At 35.4% G+C, this 17,256-nt stretch overlaps 3 protein-coding genes and 1 long non-coding RNA gene across 5 annotated transcripts; 2 read left to right on the top strand and 2 right to left on the bottom strand.

The window, feature by feature from the left end:
* Positions 1-5,530: 5,530 nt before the first annotated feature.
* Positions 5,531-10,648, top strand: LOC137812844 (protein unc-13 homolog). The gene is made up of 5 exons (XM_068615071.1): positions 5,531-6,064; positions 6,891-7,757; positions 7,943-8,395; positions 9,208-9,397; positions 9,497-10,648. The coding sequence occupies exons 1-5, from the start codon at positions 5,690-5,692 to the stop codon at positions 10,432-10,434; spliced, it is 2,823 nt and encodes a 940-aa protein (XP_068471172.1). The 5' UTR covers positions 5,531-5,689; the 3' UTR covers positions 10,435-10,648.
* Positions 6,164-7,003, bottom strand: LOC137812845 (uncharacterized). Its single transcript, XR_011081287.1, has 2 exons — positions 6,869-7,003; positions 6,164-6,260 (listed from the first exon to the last, which is right to left on the bottom strand). It is a non-coding gene; the product is annotated as an uncharacterized lncRNA (long non-coding RNA).
* A 685-nt stretch (positions 10,649-11,333) lies between the features above and the next one.
* Positions 11,334-14,223, bottom strand: LOC137812843 (protein phosphatase 1 regulatory inhibitor subunit PPP1R7 homolog). 2 transcript variants are annotated; one of them, XM_068615070.1, is made up of 7 exons: positions 13,869-14,223; positions 13,554-13,784; positions 13,323-13,469; positions 12,630-12,772; positions 12,418-12,529; positions 11,754-11,908; positions 11,334-11,675 (listed from the first exon to the last, which is right to left on the bottom strand). In XM_068615070.1, the coding sequence occupies exons 1-6, from the start codon at positions 14,145-14,147 to the stop codon at positions 11,828-11,830; spliced, it is 993 nt and encodes a 330-aa protein (XP_068471171.1). In that variant the 5' UTR covers positions 14,148-14,223; the 3' UTR covers positions 11,334-11,675; positions 11,754-11,827. The 2 variants fall into 2 exon arrangements, with proteins under 2 accessions (XP_068471171.1, XP_068471170.1); XM_068615069.1 differs by having other exon boundaries at positions 11,763-11,908.
* Positions 14,224-14,950: 727 nt separating this feature from the next.
* On the top strand, positions 14,951-16,738 carry LOC137812840 (pentatricopeptide repeat-containing protein At1g77170, mitochondrial). Its single transcript, XM_068615067.1, has one exon. The coding sequence runs from the start codon at positions 15,069-15,071 to the stop codon at positions 16,440-16,442; it is 1,374 nt and encodes a 457-aa protein (XP_068471168.1). The 5' UTR covers positions 14,951-15,068; the 3' UTR covers positions 16,443-16,738.
* Positions 16,739-17,256: the final 518 nt, after the last annotated feature.

Here is a 17,256-nt window from a genome sequence, read left to right as displayed (position 1 = left end):
TTGGACATCCAACAGACACTATAATACATGAACCAGATTGACATAGATAGGGAAGAGGCATGAATACAACAGAAAACAATTACATCAACCCCTTAAAGAAAACACATTTTCACAAAAGAAGACAAAATATTCCAACAACTAAACATGTTCTTTGTTAGCAAGTAGAGGTAAGTTAAACACCCAAGCCCCAAGAGAGATACGAAAGCCAAAAAACTTGCACATAAACACACCACAACTTTCAAACATAAATATAAAGTTATCACTAAACATCAATTTTTCAAATACGTCATACAACATAAAGATTTTAAACATCAATCGAAATAACAATATTTCCTTTACCGTAAAATATTTGTTCCCCATTAAAGGTTATACTACTTATCAACAATGTATATGCATATTTTAGTCTTCACCATTTAAATTGGATCAAATAATTTAATTTTTTTGTATGTGTTGCTTTTCAATCAACATGTTCATATACAATTTTTTTAGAAGCAACTATTTTAGAAAAAAACTGATTTGATCCATTTTTTTTGTTTTTAAATTTTAATGACCAAACTTTAAATTTAAATTGTACAAATCACTTGTTGTAATGAATGGCGGTGACCAACTAACATGATGAAAACAACTCGTACATAGGCAGCATAAATTATGTTAATTTTTACTTGAAAACAAAGAAAAAAAATGCAAGACATTTTCTTTTGATAAAAAGGTTTCTATGTTTTGTGGATATCATTTAAACTTATAGCTGTCATGAACTGACTGACATATTCATTATTCAATTATATTCATTACACTTTTCCTAATTTCAAATCAAGCAAGTTGCAAATAATGGAACTAACTTGAGCATCGCAATCCTTTCTATCCACACCTTTATTCACAACTTAACTACTTTTTTCCAAAAAAAATAAATAGACATTTTATTATATATGGTATTTGCTATTTTTGGGTTGAAGACTGATATAATGGAAAATTTCAAACATTCAAACAAAGCATTCGTAATAAAAGTTTAAAATAATTACGGGTAAAATAATAATTTAAAATATATGATTTAGAAAAGCTGTTTAAACGATTATTCCCCTCTCATTGGTTTCCTTTTTCATATTGTGATTGTGGAGCCACAGGGTCGTCTTTATCTTCCTTTTAGAATTTCTGCTTTTGGTATCCTTTCCGCTTTCTCCCAAATTTGATTGATGACAAAAGATTTTTCCAATTTACACTTGACAACAATCAGAGATAAAGACTCCATCCAACAAAATGCCAATTTCCATCAATTAAAATCATATTTTTAATTAAGAAAGTATAAATAAAATAAAATAAGATATTTGAGACTAATTTATACAACAAAACCTCAAACCAATCTTCTTTGATAGCCAACCAATTAGAGATTCAACTCACTTTACAAAACTTTAACCATAGTGACACAAACTTGTCAAAATTGATAAAAGCATAATAAAAATATGATCACGGTATAATATAAATACATCATCCCTCCAAAAAGTTATATTCTCAGGAATACAAAATAAATAACACTCACACATTTCTCTAACCGCTTAACACGAACTTTGTCAACAAGAAAAAGTAAGTCAACCACCCAAGAATCATAATTATCAAACAAAACCTTCGAAAAATCTACATTGAAACACATCAAAACCTCCAAACCTGAACAAATCGTTAATTATAAACCATCAAACATCAATTTCTCAAATTTCTTATAGATTTTATAACCACCTATCCGAATATGAAAAATCAACCAACATGAAAAGAAGCACAGGTCAAAGGTTTAATAGGCATGTGATGATTTCCCCTTCCATCATCCCATGAAAAGAAGAGGTAATAAATGTTTTTATACTCTTGAATGCATAGCTACAATTAGAACTTTAGAATTCATATATAATAAGCAGCTTAATATGATCCGGAAAAGATTATGTTTGTAAGAAAAGATAAGGAAAATGAATGGGTAGTGTTAGAAGAAAGAGACAGAAAAGGTGGGATTTTGAAGAACCAATTGAAATGTGCCGACTGTGATGGAGATGAAGAAAAGTGGGACTGGAACAGTGAATGGGAGCAGATGGTAGGACGCTGTCTGTACAGTTGAGCGTTGACGTTGGGAAAGACAAGGACCAGGGAAAGATTTCATGCACGTGTATCATTTTTCTTCACCCTTTTTCCCTTCTTTTTTCTACATTCTAAATTCTCACATCAAAATTCCTTTTCTGCATCTCGCCTTATTTAACACATCTTATTCAGGTGGGTACAACTGCTGTTTCTTTTTCATCTATTATTGCCACATGGAACATAAATAAATAAGAAACCAAACATCAAAACAACAAGATTTTTTCAATCAAAAAATACAAGTGCTTTACATTACTTCTGTATATATCACTTAGGGAAAATAGAAACTAATAAAAGCTCAAACGGAAATGTAGAAGGCTTAATAAGATATAGCCTCCTCAAGCTTGAGAATGAATATTCATCTCTCTAAGCTAGAGTACTGAATTTTCCTTGATAAAAAACCTTGGTGAAGATGTCACTAGCATGTTTATAAGAAAAGGATGGAAAATTTGAGTTCGAAACTTTTCACAAACATCATAACCATCTTTATCAATGTGTTTTATTTGTTAATGAAAGTTTAAATTCATGACAACGTATTTAATGACTTCACTATTACATTACAATGGAGGCTTGTCGAGGAATCCACAACAATATGGATATCATAGAAGAGATAAATTAACTAAAATAATTTACATAGTAATGACTAGAGTCCAGTATTCAATTTTTGAGGATGATATAGAGATAATATTTTATTTTTTGATTTTCAAGATATTAAGGATCATCATATAGATGCAATATCAAGTAGTTGATCATCACATGTTGAGGCACAAGACCTAGTTAGAAACATTGAAACCTTTCAATTGAATAATGGAGTCTATGGGAAAAAAATGCCATGTGCAAGAAAACCTTTTAATATCTTATGATACGACTTGATGATGATGAATGGTTTACAATTGTAGAAATTGACTTAGGAATTGTAATGCATAGCTTAACATGATGATGATAATCTTTGAAAAAGGTTGGTGCTCTACATGTCCTGAAACATGGTTTCTATTAATTTCAGTATTCTCATTTTCTTATAGGTTTTCAAGAGAGGTTTGTGTGTTTTCGTTAATGTCATTGTGTGAAATTTCAAGTAAAGGTTGTAAAATATTTTCATGTGAACTATTTTGTATCCTAGTTATTATAAGTTTAAATGAAAACATAGTTCACAAAATATCACATCTCTAGGTATGAAAATCTTCCTAAATCGTTTTTCATTTTAATTCAAATAAGCAACTTGAACTTTCACAAATTAGACATGTACTCTAATTAAAAATACAAAATTAACATAAATAACAACTAAGACCAGAATAAACTCAATTAGATGAATAAAAAATAAGCACTAGATTTATACATGATTACAATCTAAAAATTTATTATTACAGCTTTAAAGTGGGAATAAAATCATGTCCATCAATAAACATCTCACTCCCTAAATTTAGAATGTCACGTAATATGAAAATTAATTATTTTCTACAAAAATATTTACAAATATTGATAAAATCTCATTTATTTAATACTATAAAGATAAATAAACAAGAGTTATAGAGAAGATCTCTTTCTCCAAGACCTAAAATGGGATTTGAGTAGCCATAATTCGACTTTACCAATTAATTGAACATAATTGATATTAATATAACTATGAATTGTCCTAAATATTTTTGGTTCAACACATTTAATGTTATTAGAATGCATATATAGAAATATTAATTATGATAAGTAACATGGCAAGTTGGGTAGAGAGAGATAGAGAAAACGTGGGGCTCAAGTATTCTTGGATTCAATACTAAGAAAAAAAAAATCAAATTAGCCAAATTCTTTATGCACCTCTATAATTTTTTCTCACACCCATATTTTCAAAAACTGAAATTATTCATTCTGAATTTTATAATTTAAAATAAAATATTTATATTTCAAATTTTAGAAATCGAAATACAACGAATTATACAATTCAGGATTTGGAATACAATGTATTTTAACTTATAGAATTTGAATGTATTCTAAATTCTAAAATTCGAAATACAATTTTTGTTTTCAAATTTTAGAATCTAAAATACAATTTCTTTTGTTTAGACGGTAAAAATATGAGGTTGCTCTGGCGGTGAAAGTTGGAAGTGGGGTGTTCAATGAAGAAGAAGATAAAATTGTAATTTCAGTTCCTCTGTGGAGGTGAGTAAAGAAGTTATGGAGGTGGAGGAAGAAATTATCCTCATATTAACAGAAGCCATATATAGGGCCCAAAAACTTGGTTCATATTAATTTAAAGCCCTTTAACAAGTAGGCCAGGAGATGGCGTTTTGATATCTTTCCTTCTCCCAATGAATTTCGTAACGTGTTGTAGTAATTAATAAACTACTAAATTAACATTCACATACCTAATATTATCTCAAAATGTAAGCATACTCTCGCAATAAAGGAACTTCCAATATGCAGCTAAACTGAAGGTTAAAGCACTCCACTGCTTAAAAAAGCTGATCCTAGAGATATGAACTTCACTGTATATCTTAACACAACAGAATATTGTAAAATAAAACTGATATATTTTTATTATATTGAGATAGCTAGGACAACAGAGTAATCTTATAAACATTAATACCAATACCAGGGAACAGAATTATATATTAGTTGATCACTGATCAATTATTAAATATAAAAAAATGAGAACAAACATGTACTTCCGTCAATGATGTGAAATATAAACGAAAACTGATGAGGTGTTAAGAAACAAAAGAAAGGTTAGAAAAAACATAATTAAAACAAATATACCGGTAGGAACCGTACAAACCATGTCATTTGATCTCGGTGACCGATCTACCAAGTTAGAATACATTTAAAGTAATTATAATAAATAACAGTTAAGGCAGTTGCAGAGACTCACATTTCACCAAAGTGAAAAATCAGGAAACCTTCTTAAAAATAAGTTAACACTGATATTTTATAGATTCAGTTCATCATAACAGATGGTCCATGACCAAATATTATAATCCCTCTACATAGGAGTAAGTAAGATATGTTTTTATCAAATATATCTTATATTCTTATACAAAGTACTTCCTTGATCGTCGAAAAACCTTTTACAGGTTAATTCCCGACCGGACACTAAGGAGCAAGTACGAAAAGAACGAAGGAGGAAAATGAGCGAGTACGGAAAGAACGAAGGAGGAACGACAAAAGAATAAAAAACAATTGTTACACTCAATTAATATTTAGGCTATACCAATATATACAAGTAGATTAGATATTTTAAATTTTAAATTGTATGTTATTAATATCCTCTTAAATGAGATGAAGAAAAGGAGATGTAACAAAAATGTTTAGAGAAAGTGTTTGGGAGATTTGCAGAAAAGAGTTAACTTTGAAGTAGTGTTTCTTCCTTTGTTTATTTTTTAAACGAGTGTTTCTTCCCTTTAAATTCTAAATAAGAATAGCTGGGAGAGGAAGATGGCTTGTAAGTGAAGCAACAATAACAAACCCAATCTTCACACAAACTCACTCTCGCACACACTCAACATCGCAATTTTCCATTCATTATCTCAGCTAACCAAACAAACCAGACCAATGCTAATCGACAACACTCGTTGCGTTTCCAAACACCATGCACCACTTCCACGACCTTCCTCCTTCCGCTTTCGCCCACGCGGCTCCCAACTTATCAGAACCGGAGCTCCGGGAAACGGCCTACGAGATCCTCGTCGGAGCTTGCCGGAGTTCGGGGCCGAAGCCGTTGACGTTCGTCTTGCACTCTGACTCCAACAGAGGAGATAAACGGAATTCTTCGCCGTCCTTGTACAGGTCGCTGACTGTGACGGCGTCGAGCGAGGTGAAGAAGAAGCTGGGACTGAAAACGACGTCGTCGTGGAGGAATAGAAGGGCGGCGACGACGGGGGAGTTGATGAGAGTGCAGATGAGAGTGACGGAAGTCACTGACACTCGTGTCAGACGTGCCTTCCTCAGAGTAGCTGCTGGCCAGGTCTCATTCTGCTCCAAAATTTTATTTATTTCTATTTTTTTTATTTTGCTCTAAAATAAAATCCTTGAGTTTAAACTTCATTAATGTTAATGCATGTGACTAATATTGATGAAGTGATTAACTATTTAAGTAAAGATGGGACAAAAAGCTGATGAACTTACACTTGGAACACCAATTCACCTCGTATCTCGTATCTCTTCAATGAGAAAAAATTGGAACAATGTTAGTGATATATACTCTTTATAACACATTTACATTACTGTTACTGCTTGATATTTATTTAGTTCCTACTAATTCAGGAATGATTAGTGAGACTCATGTGAATCTTGTTCATCTGGAAAAAGGTTGTTCGAAATCAAATTTTGGAAAATATATTGCTAATATTTTCAAAGACTGTAAACTCCATATTTGGAATCACTCAAGTTAGAATAAACTCAAGTTAGAATAATATGAATGAAAAAAATGTAATTGAAAAGAAAGAATCATATATATGAATGAAAAAACGTAATTTAAGACTCCGCTGATCAACCAGAACATGGCTAAAAATATATATATTCAATCAGAAGTTAAAAACGAATCTTATACCATTTAAGATGACAATGGTATACAATAAAATTTCACACTAGATGGTGCAACGCATAGAAGTTGATCTGTGGTTGAAAAGTACTATTTTGTCTACTCAATATTATTTTTCTGATTTTAAAAAGTGAACAGATAAATGAGAAATTTTTTGTTCATTTATCTATGTGTGGACCAAATTCCGAAATTTCATCTCGTTTATTCATTTAATGGTAGCAAGCTTACTGGGTCTTTGTTCTTGAAATAGCTTGGAAGACGAATAGAATCGATGGTTCTGCCGCTAGAGCTAATGCAACAGCTCAAGTGTCCAGATTTTCCTAGTGAACAAGAGTACGAGGCTTGGTTAAGGAGGAATTTGAAGGTTCTTGAAGCAGGACTTCTCTTGCATCCTCGCCTGCCGTTAGATAAGGCAGATATTAACGCACTGAACCTGCAGGAAATAATCCATGGAGGCCTTGAGAAGCCCATGGATATTGGAAAAGACAATGAATCAATGCATGCACTTCGCAAAGTTGTTATGTCTCTTGCTTGTAGGTCATTTGAGGGGTCTGTTCCCGATACATGCCATTGGGCTGATGGGTTTCCGCTAAACCTTAGGATCTACCAAACTCTGTTAGAAGCATGTTTTGATAATCATGAAGAAACCAATGTGATAGAAGAGGTTGACGAGGTCCTAGAGCTCATCAAGACAACCTGGGTTATTCTTGGAATGAATGAGATGCTGCATAATGTTTGTTTTTCTTGGACCTTGTTTCAACGTTATGTTGCCACTGGTCAAGTGGAAAATGATCTGCTGTTAGCATCAAGTAATCTGCTGGCAGAAGCTGCCAAAGATGCCAAGGCGATGAAGGATCCATTTTACTCAGAATCCTTGAGCTACGCATTGAATTTGATGTTAACTTGGGCAGAAGAAAGGCTCCTTGCCTACCATGATACTTTCCATGACGATAATATTGAGTCAATGCAAAGTGTTGTGTGTCTTGCAGTATCGTCAGCAAAGATATTGGCAGGAGATATCTCTCTAGAGTGTAGTAGGGTGAGGAAAGAAGCTGATATATCCTGCACCAGAGTTGAAAATTACATTACATCATCATTGCATGCTGTTTTTATTCAGGCAAGTTCAACCCTTCAAACTCCCTTCCCTAAGCACAGAACACTCGTTTCCTTTCTTGAGGCTAATTTTCATGGAGTATTAAAGATTTTTAGACTAATTATGTTAAGTGTATCTTTTTAAACCTTGTTACCTAAATTTGGTGGCAAAAGCCTGACTTAACTCCTTTTAATCTTTCTTTCAAGCAGAAACTGGATCCCCGCAACAGCAAGCATGTACCTGGACAACAGGATAAAGTCTTTCCAAGTCTCTCAGTTCTTGCACGAGACATCAGCGAACTGGCTTTTGATGAGAAAGCAATGTTTAGTCCAATACTGAAGAGATGGCATCCACTTGCGGCTGGTGTTGCTGTTGCTACCCTTCATGTATGTTATGGTCATGAGTTGAAGCAATATGTGAAGAGTGTTACGGAGTTGACTCCTGATACTGTAGAAACGCTGATAGCTGCTGATAAATTGGAGAAAGATCTGGTACATATAGCAGTGGAAGATTCGATTGACAGTGACGATGGTGGGAAATCCATTATAAGGGAGATGTGCCCTTACGAGGCTGAAGCTGTAATTATCAATCTGGTAAAGTCATGGATCAAGAACAGAGTGGACAGACTGGAGGAATGTGTTGACAGAAATCTACAAGAAGAGGTTTGTTGCTAACAATCTAATCAATGTAATATTTTCTCTAAAAATATGTTAGTTTATCTTCCTTTACCTTTGTGAAGAGAATTTTTTGAAATACAAGATAACAGGCAAACTAAGATGGAGCAAATTAGCAAAAGCCTGAAATTAAAAAAAAAATATATATATATATATATCAATGCATGATTACCAAGCATATTTGTCTTTTTGGCATTTTCTTCTGCTAATGCTTGTGATAAAGAAACTTGACATCTTGCGAAAGAATTATAAGCTAAAATATTTGTTAATACGAGGTTATTGTCAATCAAACACTTGAAATCTGGAATATTTATATTGTGTAATTAGTGTGACATAAAATGCATCTTTTCTTCTCTATATTTTTTTGCGGATGCTGGGGTATCAAGTTTGTTCTCCTCTACAAACTTGATTTTGAAGTTCAATAAAGCTTCTTACACTTGATATCTTGCTTTAAAAAACTTCACAAATTTTTTTCTCATGATAGATTTCCTCACTCTTAGGTTGTTAAAACACACAGTGATACCCTCCTAACTCTCCCAAGTTAAAAAAAATGACAATTGACCACAATTTTTTACCAGCAGTCTGATCTAGGTTAGGCCTATATGTATTTTTTTGCATAGAGCGAAACAAGTTAGACAAAAGAAAACTTACTTTTTTAGATGACTCTTTTCGAGATGGGTGGTGACATTTTAACACCACAAGAAATCATTGTGTAACCTAACTCACAAGTCATACTTGTACGGTTTGTCCAGCCAGAACTCATTTTAATAGGGCTGCTCAGTTAATTTTTTTTGGTGCAGGTGTGGATTCCACGTGCAAATAAAGAGTGTTTTGCTCCTTCCGCTCTTGAAATTCTAGGAATCATAGATGACTCCCTGGAAGCGTTCTTTCTGTTGCCAATACCCATGCACGCAGTTTTGCTTCCTGAATTGATGTTTGCTCTTGACAAATCTCTCCAACAATACATTTTGAAGGCCAAAGCTGGCTGTGGTATATATTTACTGCATACCATTTGATAATCGTATACGTAAAGAGTTTCTCAGCAATCCTCTTGATGACCAGGCTTTCATTTGATATGATCATCTGCAGGAAACCGTAATACCTTCATCCCAATCATGCCAGCCTTGACTCGGTGTTCGGCAGGATCAAAATTTCATGGTGTATTCAGAAAAAAAGAAAAGTCACAAGTGACTCAGAGAATGATATTCCATCTTGGAACTACAAACGTAGATAACTCGTTTGGGTTGCCCCAGTTTTGTGTTCGCATAAATACCATGCAGCGCATTGGCATGGGACTAAAGGTTTTAGAAAAGAGGACCATTGCCCGTCTTGGAAATTATAAATCCGCAAAAGAGGATGGTATGGAGAAGAGGTTGAAGTTCAAGCTTTCTAAAGCTGCTTTTGTGGAAGGTATCCGTCAACTCTCTGAGGCCATGGCATACAAAGTGATTTTCCAGGATCTCGGTCATGTTCTTTGGGATGGCCTATATGTTGGTGAAGTTTCATCCACTAGAATTGAGCCTTTTCTTGAGGAGCTTAACCAATGCTTGAAGATAATATTGTCCACTGTGCATGACAGAGTAATAACGCATGTAATAACTGATGTAATGAAGGCTTCTTTTGATGGGCTCTTGTTGGTTTTGTTAGCTGGGGGTCCAGCACGAGCTTTCTCTCTTCAAGACCATGTTATAATAGATGAGGACTTTAAGCTTCTCACTGATTTATTCTGGTCCAATGGAAAGGGTTTACCAGCTGATTTGATAGAAAAGCATTCTACATCTGTTAAAGAAGTGCTTCCCCTGTTTCGCAAGGATACTGAGGACTTGACTAAGATATTCACTCAGCTTATTATGGAAATGTATAATAATTCTTCAAACAAATCACACTTCCCATTGCCCACGACATCTGGTCAATGGAGTCCAAGAGAACCAAACACTCTTCTGCGAGTTTTATGTCATAGAAATGATGAAACGGCTGCTAAGTTCCTTAAAAAGAACTACAACTTGCCTAAGAAGTCTAAGCGCTAATAAAAATAACCTCAGGGGAAAACCAATTTGTTCAGTTGCTGGTGCTGTTGTGCCAGGATGCTTTTAGTGACAACCTAGATTATCCAAAAATTAGTGTTTGTAAATTGTAATTATTAATTGTTTGATTTGGTATTTTTCTTTGCTAAAGGCTTTTCAAATTTTCTTTCCCTCCAGATGACTTGGATTCATTACCTAAATGAAATTTCTTCATTCGAAAATGAGTTTTAGACACGAGAAAACAGTTAGGGAGAAAAAGGGGGGGAAATAGTACTATAATGAGAGATAAAAGATAAACTATATAAATACTAGTATGACGTGATAAAAATATAACTGATGAAAATTGAATCAATGCTAAGGAAAGACAATAAATTTTCTCATATATCATATAGAAACACCTAAAACAACACTTAATTCTAAAGTAATACAGTACACATTTGATAAGAAAATGTGATAAAATTTTTGGATAGGTTGTACAACCTTCAGATGATCTCTCCTAAGTGGGATTTAACATATATGTATGCTCACATCGTTGTTTTCGGGGCGTCTCCCATTTTGCAAGGTAAACACATCCTAAAGTGATTTATACAGTGCTGTTCATAGACAACTCAATAAAGTTTAACATGATAACAATGGAAGTTTGTAAGACTAAAGTGGTAAAACTATAACCTTTGAAACAGCAAGTAGTCATTTCTTTGTTATGGATAAGGACGGTCTAAAAGAAACACGTTTGTAATAGCAGTTGGTTCTGCCTGCATTGGGTAACCCCATTCATCATAGTTGTCCTGCATTACATTAGACCGCCATTCTGGATGGGCAGAAATTTTGACTGTCAGTTCTAATATCCATTACTGGGCAAAAAATAATCATCCAGCTGAAGAATACCAGAGAGGAAAAGAGTCTTGAAGAATGACAATAAATATTAACTTGTTATGGAAAATAAATTAGTAAAACAAATTTCAATGGATCTCTGGACGATCATTAATCTACACCTCTGTATACCACAAGCTGTAGCTGGAAATGTAATAAACAACATAAATAAAGCGTTACAATGCTTCTCAAAAATTGGTTGTAAAATAAACAAATAAAAAGAAATGTGGTCTGCAAAACAAGGAAATATAACAAGCATATTCATTCGACAGGTAACAAATGGTCAGGCCACAATATTGTCCAATGGTTGATAAGCATATATATTCTCTTCATCAGGTGGATAAAGCCAAATCATCAATCTTTCAAAGCGGAACCTGCATACATTACAGAAATTATCAAAGTGCAACCTATAACACGATTATTAGGAATGACAAATCATACAAAGAACTTACAAAACTTACAAATGGATCTGCTAGGATAAAGCTTCAAAGCAACTGATATCAAAGAGGCTGAAGCCAAGAAACTTCTACGAAAATACATGAGAATCAATTTGTTGGATGTTGGGAAATATTTCCCTAAGGAATGCAGTATAGTTGGGTGACTTAGCCTGAAAGAAACAAGCAGGATTAGTTCCTAAAGAAATGCATCATATACTAAGAAGTCCTGAAGAAGAAAGATCAGACAAGGAATAACATGGAATCTGTCACACAAGGATAAATATAAATGTCAAATTAAGCTTCCTCCTAGAAACCCAGTACTTCGGAAATAACAAAATCAACAGGTATGAAAGGCTCAAAGCTGAAAATATATAAACAGTCCAACATATAAATTACACTTTTACAGAGACTTCATTTATTTATCCAGTCAAAGCCACACATGGAATAGTGGCAATGGGAGCTTATATGTTCTAAATGAAACTAGGTAAGATTATCCACACTTCATAATCTACAATACAACTCCATAACAAGATCAAATGACAGTTGAAACTAATTAAAGACATACCAAAAGAGTAAAACTTGTAGTATAATGCAAAAAACAACATATGGCCCAGTTGCCAAATATCAAGGTTTCAAGAACAAAAATATTCAAACTTGTTACACTAAAAAGGAACCGTACACATGGGTTATTCTCTAGGTAGATGGTAGTAAGCTTCTCTCTAGAACAAACAGCCTCAGTCACTCCTTCAAGTGATGCTATTTGGTTGTCGTTAAGCCACAAATCTTCCAATCTGCAGTAAATTAAACAAGGCAATGAATTTACCGATGTGAGACTTCAAAAAGTTATTAGTGGGGAGGGAAATGGATGGACTAACGGAGAAGCAGACATACTGCGTCAGGTTCACAATGTCATCCACTGAAGTTAACTTATTTGACGATACATCTAAAATCCGGAGATTGACTAATGTCGACAACCCTTCCATTTTTGCAATACCATTATGGCTCAAGTATAGTTCTTCTAGAGCTATGCAGCCCTGCATCCCAGAATCAAGGTTAACTATAAAATTCTCAATTAATAATAAAAAAGAAATGGTTATGCATAGATTTAAAACAGTTTTACACTTACATCCAAATCACAAATTACCAATGGCGTGACTTTTAAGATTATTTTAAAAATCAACAAACTTACCAAACATCGTGGTTTTGTGATTGTTTAAAAGTGTAAAACTATTTTACATAATCAATGCATACTTTTTTTCCCGAAGAAAAGGGTGTGTGCGTGGTGGGGGGCGTTAACCTATTCACGTAATCCATGTATTTATCTTCATTTTATGTTTTAATTCCTACACGATAAATAAGGTTTAGTTCCTATACATGCATATAATTTAATTCTGCTGGTGATAAATTATACAAAAAACTATATTAGAACTAAAACTTGATATGTTTTTTCGTATGGAGACTAAAGCTTGAAATCAGAACTAGAGAGAAAAAATGAATATTTTACCCTAAAAGGAACCCACATTCATCAGCAAGTTCAAATTTGTGAATTCAAATTGACGACAACCCCCTCGGTAGAGAGCATACCTCAAATCCCGTCATTGAAGTGAGACGATTGCTTTGCAAACTAATCTTCTTGATGCAATTGAGACCACACAGATTCACAACTTTAATTCGATTCCGTCCAAGCCACAACTCCTGCAAATTCGCGAGGCTCTGCAAATTCTCCATCACCTGAATCACAAACAAAAAAAATCAAAACATCGGAAACAAACATAGCACGGACCCAGCAACTAAACCCCGTTAACCTCAACACACCCGCAATTTATTGGAGCCGAGTTCAAGAATCTGCAGCTGATGGAAGTGGTCGATCTCCTCGATCTTTGCAACTTCATTCTTTGACACGTAGAGTTCCTTGAGCGTATCGGAGACCTTGGCACAGCCGTGTAGCGAACTAATCTGGTTGAACGAAACATCGAATACCAGAAGCTTCTGGAATATGCTGACGTCAGGAATGTTCCGCAATTGATTATCCCGCAGAACAAGCTCCTGCATGTAAAAAAGAAAAGAATAAAACAAATGCGTTTGAAAAAATGTTGTTAATCCTTCCAAACAGAGGCTTAAACGATATACGTCGAGGGAGGCGAGGGCGTTCCAGGAAGAGAGAGGGAGAACGGTGGCGTCGGTGACGAGGTTCTGGCGCAGCGAAAGCTTCTTGAGATGGGAGAGGTTGGCTATGCGCGGGTCCAGCGTGGACAAGCGATTCGCGGTGAGGTCCAACTCGGTGAGGGTGGGAGGCAACTCGACCGAGTCAAGGTCGTGAAGCTGGTAACTGGTGAGATCCAATATCGTGGATGAAGGATCGTCTTCGTCGTGATCCAGAACCGCTATTGATTCTACTGACTCCTCCATCTTTCAATTAAAGAACCTTCCAAATTCACTTTCTGCTTCAACCAAAAGCTTACATTGTCTTGCCCTGCAAATTGCAACTCAAACTGTTTGTTTATTTTTTTATACCTGTCGGGCCATCTGAGTTGGGCCTGAGATGAGGCCTGCTATTTTTTAAGGGGCAGTTTCTTTCTGCACCCCTACGTTTTTCTTCCTGCACGCCCATAATGTTATGCAAAGACAAACTTATACCTAATAATTTTTAAAAACCCTAAAATGCACACAAAACTCACACTCTACTCTTTCTTCTTCCTTTGCACATAGACTACATTGCTCTCACAACAACGATGATGCTCCATCTCTTGGCACAAGAATCAGTTTCTCTTGGTGGTAATTGGTGGGGTCTCCGACCACTTGGTGGTAGTTCGGTGGTTTCTCTTAGCAGTTCTTGAAAAAAGAAGGTAAGTAAAAAAATTTTGGAATTCGGATTTATAGTTTTGTTTTTATTGCAGACTTTCATTTTCGCAATACATATGTTGCGATTTTAGACAGTGCAGTCTGTTAGATTAAAATTCACATTTTTTTTTGCCTTCCAAAAAATATTGGTGCATCCATAAATCTTTTGAATTAGTGAGTCTGGTAATCTTTCATATTTGCGAATCCATAGTATGTTTCCCGATTTCAGAATCCGTAATGCAAAAAATGCATTCCAAATTTATAAATCCGTAATTAAAAAATACAGGTACCATTTTCAAATAAAAGATCAAGACTAGTTTCGGAATTTTAAAATTATGGGGTACAGGAAGAAACGTAAAGGTGCAGGAAGAAACTTCCTTTTAAGGGCCTTTCCCTACACTCTCTTTGTAATTTCGTACTACCTAAAATGCCCTTATTCTATTTTAGAAAACCTCGCTGAACCCGAAAAGAAAAGGCCTTGTTATTATTATGTCTATGCGCAGGTTGTTCCAACTCGCATTCCCTCTTCGTCATCGTTGTTTCTCTACCCAAAACTCTGTGCTTCGATCTCTTCTGGATTATTCTGGGAGCGACCTTGTGGCGTTGGTAGCTGCTCATTTGTGTAATTGTGCTACTGTGCGGGAACTGAATCGAGTGTATGCGCACGTTTTAAGGACGCATTTTTTTATCTCCAATCCTGCGCCGTTTAATTGGAACAATATCATAAGATCATACACCAGGCTAGAGGCTCCACGCAATGCACTTCGCATCCACGTTTTAATGTTGCGGAATGGGGTTTTGCCCGATTGTTACACTCTTCCCATTGTTCTCAAGGCCGTCTCCCAAACTTATGATGTTAAGCTCGGGAAACAGGTTCACTCCGTTGGTATCAAGGTTGGACTGCAATGTAACGAGTTCTGTGAAACTGGGTTTTTGAGTTTGTATTTTAAAGCTGGCGAGTTTGGAAGTGCCCGAATGGTGTTTGATGAAAATCCTGACCCAAAGCTTGGTTCTTGGAATGCTGTAATAGGTGGGCTTTCCCAATCTGGCCTTGTCCGAGATGCGATCAGCGTGTTCCTTGATATGAGGAGGCGGGGATTTGCGCCGGATGGGTTGACCATGGTTAATGTGACTTCGGCTTGCGGGAAGATTGGTGACCTCAACCTGGCTCTCCAGTTGCATAAATGTGTTTTCCAGGTTGAAGCTGGTGAGAGGACTGATGTTTTGATGTTGAATTCGCTGATTGATATGTATGGGAAGTGTGGACGGCTGGACCTGGCTTACAAGGTTTTTGCAACAATGGAGGAACGAAGTGTGTCGTCGTGGACGTCCATGATCGTGGTGTATGGGATGCATGGACATGTGAAGGAAGCGCTTGAATGTTTCTGTCATATGAGGGAGGCTGGGGTGAGGCCAAATTATGTGACTTTTATTGGAGTGCTTAGTGCCTGTGTGCACGGTGGGGCAGTTCGAGAAGGGAGAATTTATTTTGATATGATGAAGAATGTTTATGGCATAGCACCCCAATTGCAGCATTATGGATGCATGGTGGACCTTCTGGGTCGAGCTGGATTGCTTGAGGATGCCAGAAGAATGGTGGAGGAGATGCCTATGAAGCCAAACTCGGTAGTGTGGGGGTGTTTGATGGGTGCGTGTGAGAAATATGGGAATGTGGACATGGCGGAGTGGGTAGCTAAGCATTTGCAAGAATTGGAACCATGGAGTGATGGGGTTTACGTGGTGTTGTCTAATATCTATGCCAATAGAGGCTTGTGGAAGGAGGTAGAGAGGATAAGATCGGTAATGGAAGAAGGAAGACTTGCTAAGATTCCTGCTTATAGCCTGACAACTAATTCAGATTGAAGATAATTTACATAAGCATTGGTAATTTACAGTCAATTATAGTTCTGCCTGCATTGACCATTGCAAATTGATGTTTTTATTTCTCAATAATGTATACTCCATAAACAGAAGATGTTTCCATAACCATTATTTTTTGTGTTAATGGGGCAAGTTGTTTGGAGGAAGACCCATGTAAAGGTATGGATAGATCACTACAGAGTAGAGAAATTTTGATCTGTAAATTCTCTGTTAATTACAGAATAAGTTGATTTTCGTTTAAGCTTTCACAGTACAAGGTTAAAATCTAGTAACTGTAACTGAGGATTGAGAATCTTATTCTTGCCTGATCTGCATACATAACTATTAAACTTATAGAATTCAGCGTTATGATGCAGGAAGTGAATGTTGTTTTGGGAAAAACTGAAAACTAAATTCAATCACGTAAGGAAGAAAAGGAAGTTGACACAGAAAAAATGGCACTTTAGGTGAAATTCATTCATAAACTAGTATGATCCTGATACATTCTGCCTCTTACCTTTTATAGGCTTTCGAAAACAATAAAATAATAAAACCAAGATAAACAAAAACTTAGTTCCTAAAGAAATAGTGGCGGTGGAGTAAAATATGGAAGCTCAATTGCGTGGCTCTTGCCATTCCAGTTCTGTCAAATGAATACTTTTTTTTAAAATACCAATTACTTGGTGATGAAGTAGTTTCACTTTTTTAAAACTATCAATTTGCCCGAAATTTTATATCAAGGTGCTTTAACTGCAAGTGAAAAATCGGATATTTAGTTAATTTAATAGCAAATTTGTTCGTCACCAAATATTTTTTG

Source organism: Phaseolus vulgaris, chromosome 2, assembly GCF_000499845.2.
Source record: "Phaseolus vulgaris cultivar G19833 chromosome 2, P. vulgaris v2.0, whole genome shotgun sequence".
In the NCBI taxonomy this organism is placed as follows: domain Eukaryota; kingdom Viridiplantae; phylum Streptophyta; class Magnoliopsida; order Fabales; family Fabaceae; genus Phaseolus; species Phaseolus vulgaris.
Note: the sequence above shows the minus strand (reverse complement) of the source record. Positions and strands in the feature narration are given on the sequence as shown.